A 15,428-nucleotide genomic window follows, 5' to 3' on the forward strand; every position below is an offset into this window, starting at 1 on the left:
TCCTGAACCACACGTGTCTCTCATTGGTCTGTCGGTATCGTCATGTTGTCCTCTATGCACAGGAAATGTCTTGCTTTGCCTGTGCTCCTCTGTCTCCCTGAGTGAGCCCTGGCGTGTTTGTGTCTTTTCCTGGCTTTGCCTGTGCCGACACCTCTCTGGTGATGCCTCCTTGCCTGGCCTAAGTGGGCACAGCTGTACCCGTGTAACCGCCTTCGTCTCTGCACACCTGTGTCTTGTGTCAGCTGTGGCTCTGGTGGCCTCTCTTGACTTTGATGTATGCTTCTGCGCTTGAGTGTGTTTCCCTCTGAATTCAAACCCTTTCTTCCACTGACAGATCCAATTGCTGTCCTGCTGTCAGGTGGAGGGGCTTCTGCGCATTCTGTTATGTGTTCCAGGAGCCAGAAATCCTTCCGTGCCTGGAGGACCTTCGTCAGAGGATTGGCCATGCACTCACTGCCAGCCAGTTCATGTCCCCAAATGCAGCTGCCTTGCTGTGAGCATGCAGTCACACCTCTATTTTCTGTCCCTCTGTTTTCAAACCCTTTGCACCTGAGGGGCTCAAACGTCACTGGCCTGCACCTTGCACATGCAGGCGTAAATTGTGTAAAGCGGTCCAGCAACGTTTTCCCACTTACTCTTTTGCCATGTGGCATGTTCCTGGCTGGGAGAGACTTTCCCCTGCCAGTGTGTGTCTCGTTTCCGTGTGCCTCCTGTGTGTTCTGGTCCCTAATTTGTCCATTACGTCCTACCTGGGAGTCTGATTCATGTTTGCGGGAACGAGGCTGACCCCTGTGACTGCTGGGTTCTGAGCTCAGCTTAGTCCCCCAGGACTAGTGCGTGAGTGAGGGACACAACGGGCAGTGACGGATGTGCCCGTATCCTTCACGTGCAAGCGCTCCGTCCAGCCACCTTCACCGGGACATTTCTCAGCGACCCCTCTTTGTTTGTGGTGAGAGCCCTTGCCTCTGAGGAATCTGACGAGGCGGTGAAGCATTGCTTACGGCTGCCCTGTGCAAGTTAGATCTCCAGAACTCATGCACACGGCAGGACTGCATCTTCACACCCGAGGCCCGACACCTCCTCATCGCACCCTCCCCTGATTAACACCACTCTGCTCTCTGGTGGACTGCATGCCTTTAACTCCTTTAGTCTCCTCAGGAATCCATCAGGCAGGGCTCACCACCACTGTGCTTCTGTCAGGGGCTGGCCTCTTTCAGTGAGCCCCGTGCTTTCTGCACCGATGCTCAATGCACCCGCCCAAGGGTGAGCCACACTAAGCCCGGCGGCGAGCCCTTTGGCCCTACGTTTCCCACCTATGTGCTTGGTGGCAGAGGTGCACAAGGAGCCCGCCTGCATGCGTGTCCCAGGTCCTCCACAGGGTACAAAGTACCGCCTCAGGAGGCTGATCCGCATCACACGGGCATAGCTCTGCTTGCACGTGTTAGCCTTTCGTATCATACAGGCAGCGCAGACTTAGAAATCCCGCCACCTGCTTACAACTATCCAGCCCTCGTGCTTCTGCAGACGCTCTGTGTCTGTACAGACATTTGAGTCACGGTCTCATGACCTTCCAATACAGCTTGATGGTCTGTCCTTAGCCTACAGCCTGGGATGCGGTTCTCACTCATTGTCCTCCCCTCGGGTGCCAGTTTCCTCCATCACTGTGGTGGAAGGTAAGCTTTATAACCATCCATTGGCTTGACAGTACTGGGCGGATCACCTGTCTGCGTCCGGGGATCCGAAGGAGACCTTGGCTCTTTTGCTCACGGTGCACCCTTTCTCCGTGATGAGTCGCTTTGGATGAGAAGCTTGCCAGAGGCGAGGGTTCTCAGAGTTGAGCACATTTCCTGGGCATCTGTGAGAACCTCGTTGGTTCCACTCAGACAGCATTGACATTCATGCATGTGCAGCCTCTGCCTTTGCTTGAGTTTGCTGAGCTTTGGGACGTGATTTCTTCCCGCACGTGCTGTGCCTAAATCTCTGCTGTGTCTTTCCGGCAGTCCCGTTTCCTGTCTCCTGCTGGTAACTACAGGGCTTCCAGCAGCCCTGTGGGGATCGGGTCCTGGTGTTCTTCCCTGCGGTGCCCTCTTCCTCACCCCGAATGACCTCAGTCATTCCTCAGTCTAGGAAGCTAGAACTAGCTTCCTTCTAGTTCAGGGTTCGTTTCAGACTGCCCTTAAGGTCCAGGTCGGAGTGGTGCCTTTTGTGCTGAGGGCTGACCACTGTACAGCATTCGTCTCTGTGCAAATTGCACAGGTGAATTTCACCAGGTGAAACTGCACACTGCAGTTGCCCTGTCTTCAGAGTCAGCCCACCTGTCTCTGCCTCGGCTGCCCCTGCTCTCCTTCCTCCTACCCTCTCCTTGCCTCCCCCTCCCTTGTCTTCTTCCTGTCCCTCCCTCCCACTTTCCTTCCAGCTCTCTTTGTCTTCGTCTCCCTCCTCTCCATCACTACTGCCTCCCCCTGTCTCCGCCGGTCTTCCTTGTAATAGGTGCCCCTCTGTCTCTTCTTGTCTTGCTCCTCCTCCCTGTCAGTCCCGCCAATCTCCCTGGGACTCTCCCTCTCCAGGCCGGTCTTCCCCTCCACTCGTCCTTCCTTCATCTGCTTGCACGTGTCTCTCTCTCTCCCTCTATAGCTCCCTCTCTCTGTGTGTCTCTTTCTCGCTGTCTCTCTCAGTGGACCTTCTGTGTCTGGGTGCATGCTTCTTCAGAATTCTCGTTGGCGCCTGGGAAATGTGAAGGGAACTCGTCTGCTATCGTGTGTACTAGTGAAAGCAGGCACGGGGCTTTCTCAGAGACAGACACAGACAAGTTTGCAATACTCGGTGAAGGGCCCCCTAAGTGCCCTGCTTGGTTGGAGTCGTCCTTCTTTTAGTGGAAGGTTAGATTTCCGGACCGGAGCAAACTGCTAAATCCTACTACCCCACCTCCCTGGCCCTCTGCACGGAGATCAGTAGGGCACCAGTGGCAGATGGGGCTCTGGGGTTGTTCTTTGCTCTGATTTGCAGTGCAGTGAGGTCTACTGAGCTGCTTTCTGGCAGGGACACGGCACTGGGGTGGATCTAGGGTGGGTGTCACCGGTTCTGGGTGGGCACCCACCTTACCGCTGCCCTCAGCCTGACGGCCAGGGAGGAGAAACCGTGCGGACGGCCATGTGGCCCCAGTAGGCGCGACACCTAAGGACTTCTCCAGGCCTTGCCCCAGCTTCATGAAGAAGGGGCAAGGGACGGAGCATGCAGTGGCTCACGGCGTGGACGTTCCTGTGCTGAATGCTCTGGTGCCCGTACTGAGGCCTCTGGGGAAAGGGTGTACAAGCGACCACAGATTGTGTGATACCGGGGACCTCGCAAGTCAGGCCTGGAAGGTGACAGCGCTGAAGAGGACATGCGGCAAAACGGGGCTCACGCTGGTGGCTGGGCACTTGCTCCAGAGCCCGGACCGGCCGCTGGCGCGCGCTTGCTGGCCACCAGCACCCTGTCTTGCTGTCTTGCAACTCATTGTTCCGCGAAGCTGGCCAGCGGGCCTGACCTGCCCTGGAACCACTTCGCCCCAGGCCGCATGCGCCCACTCTTCACTGCCTCTGTCTCGGCCCCTCCTCCACAGCAGCCACAGCCAATGCGGAGTCCTCAAATCCCAGAGCCTGTGCGCCTGCGCCCAACTTGGGCGGGCTGAGGCGGGAGGCAGCAGGGAGCTAAAGGTCTTGCGGCCAAGGCTCCCCCCACCGGCTGCCATTTCCCTGTCCTTGTCCTGAGGCTGCCCTAGCTACACTGGGGCCGGGGCGGAGAGTCATGGCCAGCGTGTCGCGGTCCGGAAAAAGCAGCGATTCCCGTCGACCCTGGACCCTGATCGTCCCGGATGAGAAAGGTCGAGAGTCCCGGACCCGCGGGAGTGCAGGGGCGCTGGAGGGCGTGGGTTGGCCGCAGTCCCCAGGTTCAGGGGCGGCAAGCGCCCATCGTGTGCAGGAAGCCCAGGCCGGGTGTGAGATACAGGTGGCAAGCCCAGCGGAGGAATTGGTGCTGATATTGGATGACGGAATGGTGGCGGCTGAGGTGGTGATCGGGGAGGAGGAAGAGGACGGCGGGGGGGCGACCGAGGAAGAGGTGGCTGGAGAGGAGAATTCTGAGGAAGCCAAGCCAGAAGCAGAGGACATGCACGAGGAGGAGGAGGTGGAAGTTGAGAGACAGCAGCAGGAGGAGATTCAGGAGCAAGAGGAGAAGCGCGAGGCAGATGCAGAGGCGGAGGAGGGGCCCCCGCTCTCACAGGAGCTGCAGCAGCGAGAGGCAGCGCTGCGTCCTGCCTCAGCCCAGGACCCACTGGCAGTGCTGGAGCGTCTTCAGCTGGAGATCAGCGCTGGGAATGCCCAGGATTCCAGGGCCTTACGGCGGCTGAAGCGCAGGATTCTTCGGAGGCGGATTTCTCACCTGGATCACAGAAGGGCCGTCATCAAGCACATCCCTGGCTTCTGGGCCCAGGCGGTATCCTTCCTTGTGCTGGTGGGTGATGGCGGGGGCTGTTGTGCAGGAGGGCTGGGCACTGAGAGCAGGGTGCCTCAGGGCGATGGCCCCGAGGGAGGAGAGCTGGGGAATGGTCCCTGGCCCTGGGTTGGTGTGGTCTGGGATCCAGTGTAAGGCCTTGCACAGGGGCGGTTGTTGGGCACGGGGGGACCCGGGGACTTGGAGCTGCTTCCTCTTGGTCTCCGCCAACATTGGCCTGCAGGCTGCTCTCAAACATTATTTGCGGACGCGAGTCATGTGTCCCCATGCTACCAGAGCTAGGGTAGCACAAAGCAGCCTTCACTCAGAGCAGATAAAGCAAGGAAATATTTCGCTGCAAAATGGGAGAGTTACACAGGCCGCACACCCACCTTCACATTCACAGGCTGTGCACGGTTTCTTAGCAGTTCCGTCAAAGGAGAGCTTTTCAGACACACACTCATGGCCTTTAGTGGAAGCACGCCACGCCCCTTTGCCAGACAGTAGGACGACTCAGACCCACTCCGAACGGGGTACAAGCTGCCTGCACAGACCCTGACATACACACACACACACACACACACACACACACACACACACACACACACACAGGATTCTCTCCTGGTATGTCCACCGCTGCTTCCCTCTCTGTCCTCAGGCTCCGGCTGGGTCCCACCCATGTCTTTCTCTCCGGACTGGCTGTGTCACTGTGTCTATTTCTTTTCCCTCCTCGGCCCTCCTCGTCCGTGCTTCTTGATCTCTTTCTCCCTCCCACACCCTCCGCTTGCATCGTAAGTGGGCAGTCGGGTTCCTGTAAGCCATGTTCTTCCATCTGCACTCAGAAGGCTGGTGACAACCTAGGTCTTCACGGGAATATGCCAAGAAACCCAGCCGTGAGGAGGGGTCAGTGCACAGGCCGACATCCCAAGCTATGATGGGCTGCTGGCAGCCCACACAGGTCAGATATAGGAAGGAACTGTGAGGAGTGCAGGCAGTGGAGTCTCTCCCTGCTGTGTGCAGACAGCGTGGGAGGTACAGGAAGCCAACGGACTGCCCAGTGTCGATGGGGTCTGATGCATTTGCAGAGGCTGAGGAGTGTGGGGACTAGTGTTTCCTGGTGTTTCTGCAAATGCCATGATCCCGTCCTTTGCTCTTAGCCTGGGAGGTTTGGAGGGGGTGTGTGTCTGTTTCCACAGCATCTGAAGGCACAGCTCCTTGACACAGCACAGATTCTGAATCACCCCCAGTTGTCGGCCATGATGGGTGCCCAGGACAAAGACGTGCTCAGCTACGTGGTCGACTTGGAGGTCAGACCGGGGAGGCTGTGGCTGGGGGCCGTCCCGTCGGGTGTGGGATTTGGGCGGGAGAGGGTGAGGCAAAGGTGCTCACCCTCACAGCCAGGCAAGTAGCTCGGGAGCCCGAGGGAGGACACTTGCCCCCTCCTGTCCCATTGCTCACGGCAGGTGGAAGAAGTGGGCCATCCCAAGTACCGCTGCAGAGTGATGTTTTTCTTTGGGGCCAACCCGTACTTCCGGAACCCAGTGATCATTAAGGAGTATCAGCTTAGCTTTGCTGGTAGGGTGTGGGTCCCATGATGGTGCGGGGCAGGGGGTGAGGAGCATGAATCAGGGGCATGCGGGAGGGCGACGGGGAGGGGGAGGTGGGTGGGGAGGAGGCCATCAGGTTGCTCCTCAAATCCTCTCTTCCTGCAGGCTACAGGGCATCGCATTCCACTCCAGTCCAGTGGTTCTGGGATTATGAACGTGGAGCTCCCAGTCGCAGGCATGACCCCACCAGCCTTAACTTGTTCAACTGGCTGTGTGAGCACAGCTGCCCAGGGGCGAACAGGATTGCCGAGGTGGGGCCCCTGAGGCCTTCGTCAGCAGTGGGAATGTGGGTGGCCCCCGGCCAGAGAGGAGAATGGGCTATGCCCAATGTGGTGCCGGCCTGTGTCCCCTTCCAGATCATCATCGAGGACCTGTGGCCCAATCCCCTGCAGTACTACCTGAGGGAGGAAGGGACCAGAAGACAGTGATCTGACGTGCGCACGTGTCGGTGAGAACCCCAGTATGCGGTGTGTTGACCTGTGTGTTGTATGGGCAAGGGAACGTGGGCCAGACATTGGCTTGGAAATGGAAGGTCCGCCGAGACAGGGACACAGGTAGCATGGGGAGAGGGTGGGAGGATGACAGGGGACCTGCACAGACTCAGCTGCAAACACACAGAGGGTCGAAGCCTGCAAACCAAATGCAGTTGTGCTGTGGGCTGGGGCTTTGGAGAGCAACTCAGGACGAGCAATGCTTCTCCACCACAAATGCTCCCCGTGGATGTCCGCCCTCTCCCGGACTTCCCCCTGCTCCTTCAGTCTGGATTTGCCTGCCAGTCTTTGGGTCAGGAGCTGACGTGTCCCCAGACGCCACTGTGGTGAGAATCTCGCACTTCCTTCCATGTGCCCCACCACGCCATGTCCTCGCGCAACCTCACAGCCATTCTTAGAACTGGTCCAAGGCCATTGGGGGCTGGAAATGAATCCCTGGGTGAGAAAGCAAGGGGGATCGCAAAAGGGCGAGGCACAAGAGTGACACCAGCTGGGAAGTATTTGCCAATATCCCGTATCATTCTTGGTGTCTGTTGCGTGGGGGTGTGTGTGTGAGCGTGTACGCAAATGTGTCTGCGTGTGCCCACATGAGTCAGGGGCTCTGCATCTGTGTGGGGTGAATGCGCAGAGCTTCTATCTTTGCCCATGCAGAAACAATGGAGGACACCACGAGTGCTGGAAGAGATGGGTGGATGAGTCTCCTGTCTTCTACGTGCCCCGGAGAGAATTGAGGAAGAGATAACGTGTGGCAGCCTTGAAGAGTTTCCATGATGTTTATGTGGACACATACAGGACGTTGAAAACCCTTCTGTTTGTGTGTGTGTGTGTGTGTGTGTGTGTGTGTGTGTGTGTGTGTGTGTGTGTGTGTATGTGTTTATGGGGACCTCAGGAGGGACGACGAGATCGGGACCTGAGTGTGACTGTCCTAGCCACTGCCCGGGTGATTCTGTGTGTGCAGGAGAGGTGCAGTCCTGGTGTGGGGCAGGTGTTGCCATGTGCACTGAGGCCTGCTTTCTTGGGCAGGCAGAGCCTGGAAAGAGGAGGAGGAAGAGACAGACCTGTTATTTGGAGACCTGTTGTATAGGCCAAAGCCGAAAGGCAGGGAAGGGGATGGCACAGTGGGACCAAATTGGTCCATTGGGTCCTGGTACAGTGTGGCCAGGCCTTGGTGGGATTCAGCCAGGACCGTTGCTCCCAGAAGGGTGTCCTGTCCTTGGTGAGATAGAATCCAGGGAGCAAAGCCTCCAGTCAGGATCAGAGCTAAGGCCCCGTGTCCCCGGAGAACTCAGGAGTAGGCAAGCTTCTCACAGTCGATGCCAGTATACCTTGCTGCTGCCTCCCACACCCGGGGCCCCTTTGACCCCGAGCCCTGTCCTCAGACAGTGGCTCAGGATGGGAGATGTGTGAGGGGAAGAGGCAGGTGTAGGTTGTGGGCAGCAGCGAGGCTTATGAGTGGGATTTCATGGAGAGAGTACGCGCGAGGGCGGAGATCCAGCGTGAGTTCCTGCGAGTGTGTGCGGGTGTCTGTGGCAAACTGGGCCTGAGATCCATGGGGATGCCGGCAGTGTGAGCGTGCATGTGTTCGTGCGATTGCGTAGCCGTGTGTCTCTGTGTGTGCAGGAGTGGGTGTGTAGCCGCTGGAGAGACAAGGAGAGACACATGGGTCTCTGTGGATGAGGTGCTTAGGTGGGACAGTCAGGTGCCAGAATACAAGAGTGCACTCCCTTCCCTCCTGAGTCCTGATGGTAATCGGCAGGATGGGTGCAATTGTTGCTGTGCCAGAGGGCTCAAGTCAGGATGCAAAAGGGAAATTGGTGCAAGGTCAAGAGGGGGGCCGAGGGGAGGAAAGCCTGTGCCCAGTGGCCAGTGGACCACTTGTGAGTGAGTGTGCTTGTGTGTGTGTTAGTGTGTGTCTATGTGGGAGTGAGTGTGTGTGTGTGTGTGTGTGTGTGTCTGTGTGTGTGTGTGTTGCGTTGCCCTGGTGGGCCTACAGTAGCAAATACGTAGGGGCTACATGGTTGTGCCCAGGCTTTGTGCACAGAGTAGCTAGGGAACCCAACCTGTCAGGCTACGTGGTGTGCAGAGGGCGTAGGTATTTCCCTGGAGGGAGCCGTCCAGCAAGAATGTCTGCTCTTGGCAGACGTGCCATGTTTTGTCACGAGTCAGCTCTTCCTCGGGGCTCTCCTCTCTGCTTCCTGTGCACCAGGCCCAGGGAAAGGGAGGAGCTTGGACCCTAGACCTCAGGTGACTTGAGACCCCCAGGGGTGCCATACAGGATGGTGTGTGGGGATCCATGTGTGGATGGGCAGGTGAGCAGCCTGCCAGCTGCTCTCTGAGGGGACAGTTCCTTGCCAGCAACACCTCTCCCCGCAGCACAAGATCACCACTGTCGCTGCAGCTGGGCTGGGGACATGTCAAGGTGTGTCCCAGAACTCTGTTCCCCTTGCACGTAAGGGGTGCCAGAATGAGCCTCTCAGTCCCTGTGCGGGCGACCCTGATTAGCCTCAGGCTTTGTCGATTCCTGGCCTCACGAAAATGGGGAACTGGGTTCCTTTCTCAGCGTCTCAGCGGTTGCATGTCGATGGAGGATGCTGTGGACAGTGTGGTCAGGATTCTGACCGGGCTCCACCTGCCCCGCCCCAAACCGCAGTGGGCAGCACGTGGCCCACTCTGTGTGTGCTTTGGGGAATCTAAAGCCTTACAGCCCCTCCCGTATTCTTCTCAGGTGGTGGAGGTTCAAAGGGGCCTAGGGAGGAACACTGGTCCCAGTCTGCTGCCGGCTGTGCCCACAGGTGTGTGTGCCCAGCTCCTTGACGCTGAAGCTGCAAGGCTTCGCACTGCCCCCAAAGCCCCATCCCTAGGATTTGCGTGTGGGCCAGATGGAAGTGAAATCCCAGTGACCCTGCGGGATCACAGCGGGTGGTCTCGTCTGTGCCTGGCTACCCGCCTACCTGCCTTCCACATAGCCCGTTGCCCCCATACAGGGCTTTCGGTAAACACAGCGGCCACCATCCAGCATGAGAGGGAAGGCTGGACGGTGTCCCAGTACCGCTGGTCACGTGTTGGCTGCTGCCAGCTGACAGCATGGAGACCCCATGGCCCGGTGGAGGACGTCCGACCTGTCCTACAAGGAATTGGGGACGACTGTAGGGATGCATCAGGTCCCATGCAGTAACCTAGCCCTGACCTTATCTGCCTAGCGGGTGTTCGAAGCGCCTTTGGGTCCTAGGCCTGGCATGTGTGTCGGTGAGCTTCCTCCTGGATGGCACTGCCGACACAGGGCTGGCTGCTCAGGGGTCGCGTGTGAGGCCCGTTGGGGCCCGGCCTCTATGTCCGATACTGCTGTAGGTGTTGTTGAAAAGACAGAGCACAATATGATCGTCCCTTGGGTGTCGCTGCACTGGGGATCCTGTCGCTGCTCCCAGGTTCCCACTACCGGGTCTCCCCAGGAGGCCTGGGAGGTTGCCAGGCTCCTTTTGCAGGGACACAAAGGCTTGTCAGGGCCCATGCCTCAGGGTCCGGTGCTCATTGCGGATGACTTGGGGGCAGTGCGAGAGCTATTGCTCCCGTTCTTAGGGGAGATTGTGGTGGTCTTAAGGGACAAAGATGTGCCTGGAGAAGAGAAGGATGACCAGAGGAAGCATTAAAGGAGGAGGAGAAGGACGATGAGGAGGAGTTGGAGGAAGAGGATTGGGAGGCGTTAGAGCAGGAGGAGAAGGAGTGAATGATTGGGTGCAGGAGAGGGAACAAGTGGAGGAGGAGGATGTCCAGGATGAGGAGGAGCACGAGCCAAAGGAGTAGGAGCGGCTGCGGGAGGATGTTGAGGAGGGCGAGATCAGAGGGAAGAGGATGAGGAGAAAAGATAGAGCCAGGGTGGAAGAGCATGAGTAGAAGTGTAGGAGCAGAAGGAGGAAGAGCCCGAGGAGGAAAAGGTGGAGGGAGAGGAGGAGCGGGAAGAGTTGGAGGAAGAGGATTGGGTGGGGTTAGAAGAAGAGGAGGAGGAGAAGGAGTAGGGAATGACTGGGTGCAGGAGAAGGACAAATGGAAGAGGATGATGTCGAGCACCAGGAAGAGGAGGATCGCGAGCCAAAGGAGCAGGAGCAGCTGGAGGAGGGAGTTGACTAGGACGAGAGCAGAGGGAAGAAGAGGTGAAAGGTCAGAGGTAGGGCAGGAAGGGCAGTAGCAGGAGAGGACCTGGAGAAGGAGGAAGAGTCCTAGGAGGAAGAGTTGGAGGAGGAGGAAGAGGTGAAGGACGAGGACGAGGAGGATCAGATGCAGGAAGAGGATTGGGAGGAGTTACAGGAGGAGGAGGAGGAGGAGGAAGACGAGTGAATGATCGGGTGCAGGTGAGGGAAGAAGTGGAGGAGGAGGAAGTCCAGGACGAGCAAGAGGAGCAGCAGGAGTCGAAGAGCAGTAGTAGCTGGGGAGGAAATTGAGGAGGACGTGAGCAGAGGGAAGAAGACGAGGAGGAGGAAAGGTAGAGCCAGGGCTGGAAGCGCAGTAGCTGCAGAGGGGGAGCAGAAGGATGAAGAGGCCCGAGGCTAAGACTTCCAATACTGTGTTGAGTAACAGCGGAGGGGGTGGACATTCCTGTCTCGTTCCTGACTTGAGCTGAGAGCTTTTGCTCATTGAGATGATATTCACGTTGGGTCGTTCATACATGGCTTTATGACCTCGATGTGTGCTCCTTCTATCCCTACTTTCCTGAGGGTTTTTTTTTTTTTCTACCAGGAAAGGATGCTGTATTTTGTCCAACACTCTGTCTGGATCGAGTGAGAGGATCCTGTGGTTCTCGTCTTTTCTTTGGTTGATGTGAGGAATCCTGTTAATTGTTTTGCGGATGCTGAACCAGCCCTGCATCCCAGGTGCAAATCCCACTGGGTCGTGGTGAATAACATTTTAATGTATTGTTGGATCCGAGTGTCTGATATCTTGTTGAGGAGTTTTGCATCCATGTGCATCAGGGAAATTGGTCTATAGTTCTCCTTTTTAGTGGGGTCTCTTTCCGGTTTTGGAATCAAGGTAACGCTGGCTTTAAAGAAAGAGGTTGGAAGTTTCCTTCCATTTCTATTGTGGGAACAGCTTCAAGAGAATAAGTGTTAACTCTTCCTTAAATGTTTGCTGGCACTCCCCTGGAAAGCCATCCGGCCCCGCAGTCTTCTTCCTTCAGCAGGTTTTTGATTACTAACTTGATTTCTTTACTGTTGATGGGTCTGTTCAGATTTTCCTTTTCTTCCTCTTTCAGCTTTGGTAGTGTAAATGTTTCTAGGAATTTGTCCATTTCTTCCAGATTGCCCATTTTATTGGCAAATAATTGCTCCTAATATGCTCTTCTTATTGTTTGCCTTTCTGCTGTGTTGCTTGTGATCTCTCCTCTTTCATTCTTGCGTTTATTGATTTGGGCCGTTTCCTTTTTCTGTTTCATCAAACTGATGACTGGCTTATCAATTTTGTTAACTCCTTCAAAGAAGCAGCTTCTGGGCTCATTGATCTGTTTTCCTATTTTGGTTGGTTGGTTGGTTGGTTGGTTGGTTGGTTGGTTGGTTGGTTTGAGGTTGTTTTTGTTTTTGGTTTGTTTCATTTTTGGTTTCAATAGCGTTAATTTCCCCTAATGATTGTTATTTTCTGCCTTCTGAATGTGTTGGGTTTCATATGGTGTTCTTTTTACAGCCTCTTAAGGCGTAAGGTGAGGTTGTGTCTCTGAGACCTTTCTTTCTTCTTTAGGAAGACCTGACTTGCTAGACAGGTCCTCTTATTACACACCCGGTGCGTCCCAGGGGTTTTGGGTTGTGGTGTTATCAGTAACTTCCATATACATTTTCATTGACTTCGGTATACTTTGTATATCCTCTTTAAACCCTTGGTTAGCCCATTCAGTGTTTAGTAGGATGTTCTTCAGTCTCCCAGTATTTGTGACCTTTCCAAATTGTTTCTTGTAGTTGATTTCGAGTCTCGTAGTGTTGTGGTCTGAAAATGTGCACGGTGTGACCTCGATCTCTTTGAACTTCCTTAGGGTTGACTTTTTCCGCCAGGAAATGATCTATAGAGGAGAATATTCCATGAGCACTGGAGAAGAACGTATGTTCTGCTGCTTTATTATGAAATGTTCTGAAGATATCTGTGCAGCCCATCATGTCCAGTGTGTCCTTCAACGCCCCCGTTTGCTTGTTGAGTTTTTGTTTAGATTATCTGTGTATTGCAGCAAGTGGGGAGTTGATGTCTCCTCCTATGATGGCATTACTAAGAATGAGGTTCCTTATGTTTGTGATTAACTGATTTGTATATTTGGTTGCTCTCAAATACACCACATAAATGTTTTCAATTGCTAGGTCTTCTTGGTGGATAGACCCCTCGATTATGACATCATGCCCTTGTGCATCACTTGACACAGTCTTTACATTAACGTCTGGATTGTCTGATAGAAGTATGGCTACTTTGGCTTTGTTTGGTTGACGGTTAGCATGACAGATGATTCTCCATCCCCTTATTTTCACTCTGAAGTTGTTTTCACATCTAAAGTGGGTCTCCGGTAAACAGCATATCGATGCAACTTGTTCTCTCATCCATTCTGTTCCCCTGTGTGTTTTGATTGGAGCATTGAGTCCACTGACGTTTAAAGTGAGTACTGAAAGATATGAATTTATGGCCATTATCTTGTTTGAAGGGTTGGAGGATAAAATATCTATATATCTTTATATCTATATCTATATCTACATCTCCATCTCCATCTATATGTATATGTATGTGTATGTGTATATGTATATTTATATATATATGTATATGTATATGTATATCTATATGTATGTGTATATGTATGTGTATGTGTATATGTATACGTATTGTATAACTATATCTATATATCTATATCTATATCAATATCTATATATCTCTATATATCTTTATATATCTAATTCTATATCTATTTCTAAATATAAATATAAACTGGTAGATAGGTAGGTAGGTAGGTAGGTAGATAGATAGATAGATAGATAGATAGATAGATAGATAGATAGATATGAATTTCCCTCTGAGTGTCCCCCCTTAAAATTGCATGCAGGTCTGATTTAGCGGTCACAAACTCCTTTAAATTTTGTTTGGGAACCTTTTTCTCTGTTTCTATTTTGAATGACAGCCTTGCTGGATAAAGAATTCTTCACTGCGGATGTTTCTAATTCAGCACTTTGAACGTATCCTACCACTCTTTCAGGCCTGCCAAGTTTCTCTGGATAGGTCTGCTGCAAACCTGATCTATCTTCTCTTGTAGTTTAGGGACTTGTTTCCCCTTGGTGCCTTCCTGATTCTCTTTGCCTGAGTACTTTGTGAGTTTGAATATGATATGCCTTGCTGAGGGTCAGTTTTTGTTGAATCTAATGGGGTCCTCGGTGCTTCCTGGATTTTGATGGTGTGTCTTTCCCCAGGTTAGCAAAATTTCCCACTATGATTTGCTCACATAACCTTTCTACCCCTATTTCTCGCTCTTCCTCCTCGGGACCCCTATGATTCTGATGTTGTTCCTTCTGCATGAGTCACTGATTTCTCCAATTCTTCAATCGTGCTCTTTTCCTTAATCTCCCTTGATTTTCCTGCTTCCATAGTCTCCATACGTTTGTCCTCTGAATCGCTGATTCTCTCTTCTGTCTCATCCATCCTTGACACCGCTGCATCCATCCGGCATTGCAGCTCAGTTATATCATTTTTAATTTCATTCTGGCCAGTTTTCACTTCATTTGTTCTCTGCACAAAGGGACTCTAATCTACATTGGACTGCAGCTAGTATTCTCATCATCGTGCTTCTAAATGCTGCTCCAGACATCTTGCTTGTACCTGTGTTGGTTGAATCCCTGGCTCTCGTTTCTTCATGCTCTTTCTTTCTGGGTGAATTCCTTCCTTTTGTCATTTGGAATGGAGAAAAGGAACTCATGAGGTGGAAAATTCAAATGAAATATTCAAAGTGTAAAATGTTAAAAGTAAAAACTTAAAAACACACACGTAATAATGGAATGAATGATGCTAGATTCTAGGCATGTTTCATCTGGGTGTTGAAAGTGGTTTTGACACAGGGGAGAAAAAAAAAGTGGGAGTGGAGAAAAATTTAGAAAATACCAATAAAAATATTAAAAAGGGAAATGTCGTGAGAATTTGAAAACTCAATACACTGAAGTAGACTAAAAGGAGAAGATGGGAGTAAAATAGAATTTGTGAATATAGACACAAAAGGAAAGAATAATGTAGAAGAGTTTTAAAGAAAATTAGTAAAATTTCCACCTGCCCAGTCTCCTTTGCCTCTCCGCGCACAAAAGCACCTCCCTTCCTGCGCCTCCTCGCTCTCCAAGTTGACTTCTCCATGCCACGTACCTGCTGAATTCGGAGGTTCAGGATATGCAGATTGCTGTGCTAATCCCCCAGTCAGTTTCCTGGGTGGGTACGATGGTTTAGTGTTGGTCTGGCTGTATTTCATGCACACGAGACACTTAAGAAGCTTCCATGCTGTCTGCCATCTTGGCTCCTCCCCAAAGAGGTGAGATGTGTAGCACCAGTTCTCTGATATGAGACATCCCATAGGACAGTTGTGGTCGGTGACAAAGCGGAAAAGGGCATGTACCACACAGGGAGGTCACCCTGGAGGGGGAGGCAGAGAACCTGCTCCAGACCTGGGAGGGGAGGCAGGGGCTCCAATGCTGGAGCCACGCCCACCACCCTCCAGCTGATGGTTCCTGAACAGCAGCCAACTGTCTGGGTCTGGCCTGGAGCTCCTTCACCCCAAGGACCTGTGGTCAAAAAGTTCACTGCCCTGCCTCTGCCCCACCTCCACCACAGCCACAGCCACAGCCACTGCAGTGTCCGAAGGGCCACGTGGCCG

The 15,428-nt window shown here is 53.4% G+C and overlaps 1 protein-coding gene across 1 annotated transcript; it reads left to right on the forward strand.

Moving 5' to 3' along the window:
• Positions 1-3,786: 3,786 nt before the first annotated feature.
• On the forward strand, positions 3,787-6,519 carry LOC131503520 (testis-specific Y-encoded protein 1-like). Its single transcript, XM_058714967.1, has 5 exons — positions 3,787-4,473; positions 5,700-5,777; positions 5,934-6,045; positions 6,183-6,328; positions 6,434-6,519. The coding sequence occupies exons 1-5, from the start codon at positions 3,787-3,789 to the stop codon at positions 6,503-6,505; spliced, it is 1,095 nt and encodes a 364-aa protein (XP_058570950.1). The 3' UTR covers positions 6,506-6,519.
• The last annotated feature ends 8,909 nt before the right edge of the window (positions 6,520-15,428 follow it).

Source organism: Neofelis nebulosa, chromosome Y, assembly GCF_028018385.1.
Source record: "Neofelis nebulosa isolate mNeoNeb1 chromosome Y, mNeoNeb1.pri, whole genome shotgun sequence".
NCBI lineage: Eukaryota > Metazoa > Chordata > Mammalia > Carnivora > Felidae > Neofelis > Neofelis nebulosa.

Bases quoted from the DNA above. Each gene is read 5' to 3' on its own strand.
- LOC131503520 (XM_058714967.1), top strand. From the start codon at position 3,787: ATGGCCAGCGTGTCGCGGTCCGGAAAAAGCAGCGATTCCCGTCGACCC. The intron at 4,474-5,699 runs GTATCCTTCCTT...GACACAGCACAG, and splicing joins CTGGCTTCTGGGCCCAGGCG to ATTCTGAATCACCCCCAGTT. The intron at 6,046-6,182 runs GTAGGGTGTGGG...CTCTTCCTGCAG, and splicing joins GTATCAGCTTAGCTTTGCTG to GCTACAGGGCATCGCATTCC.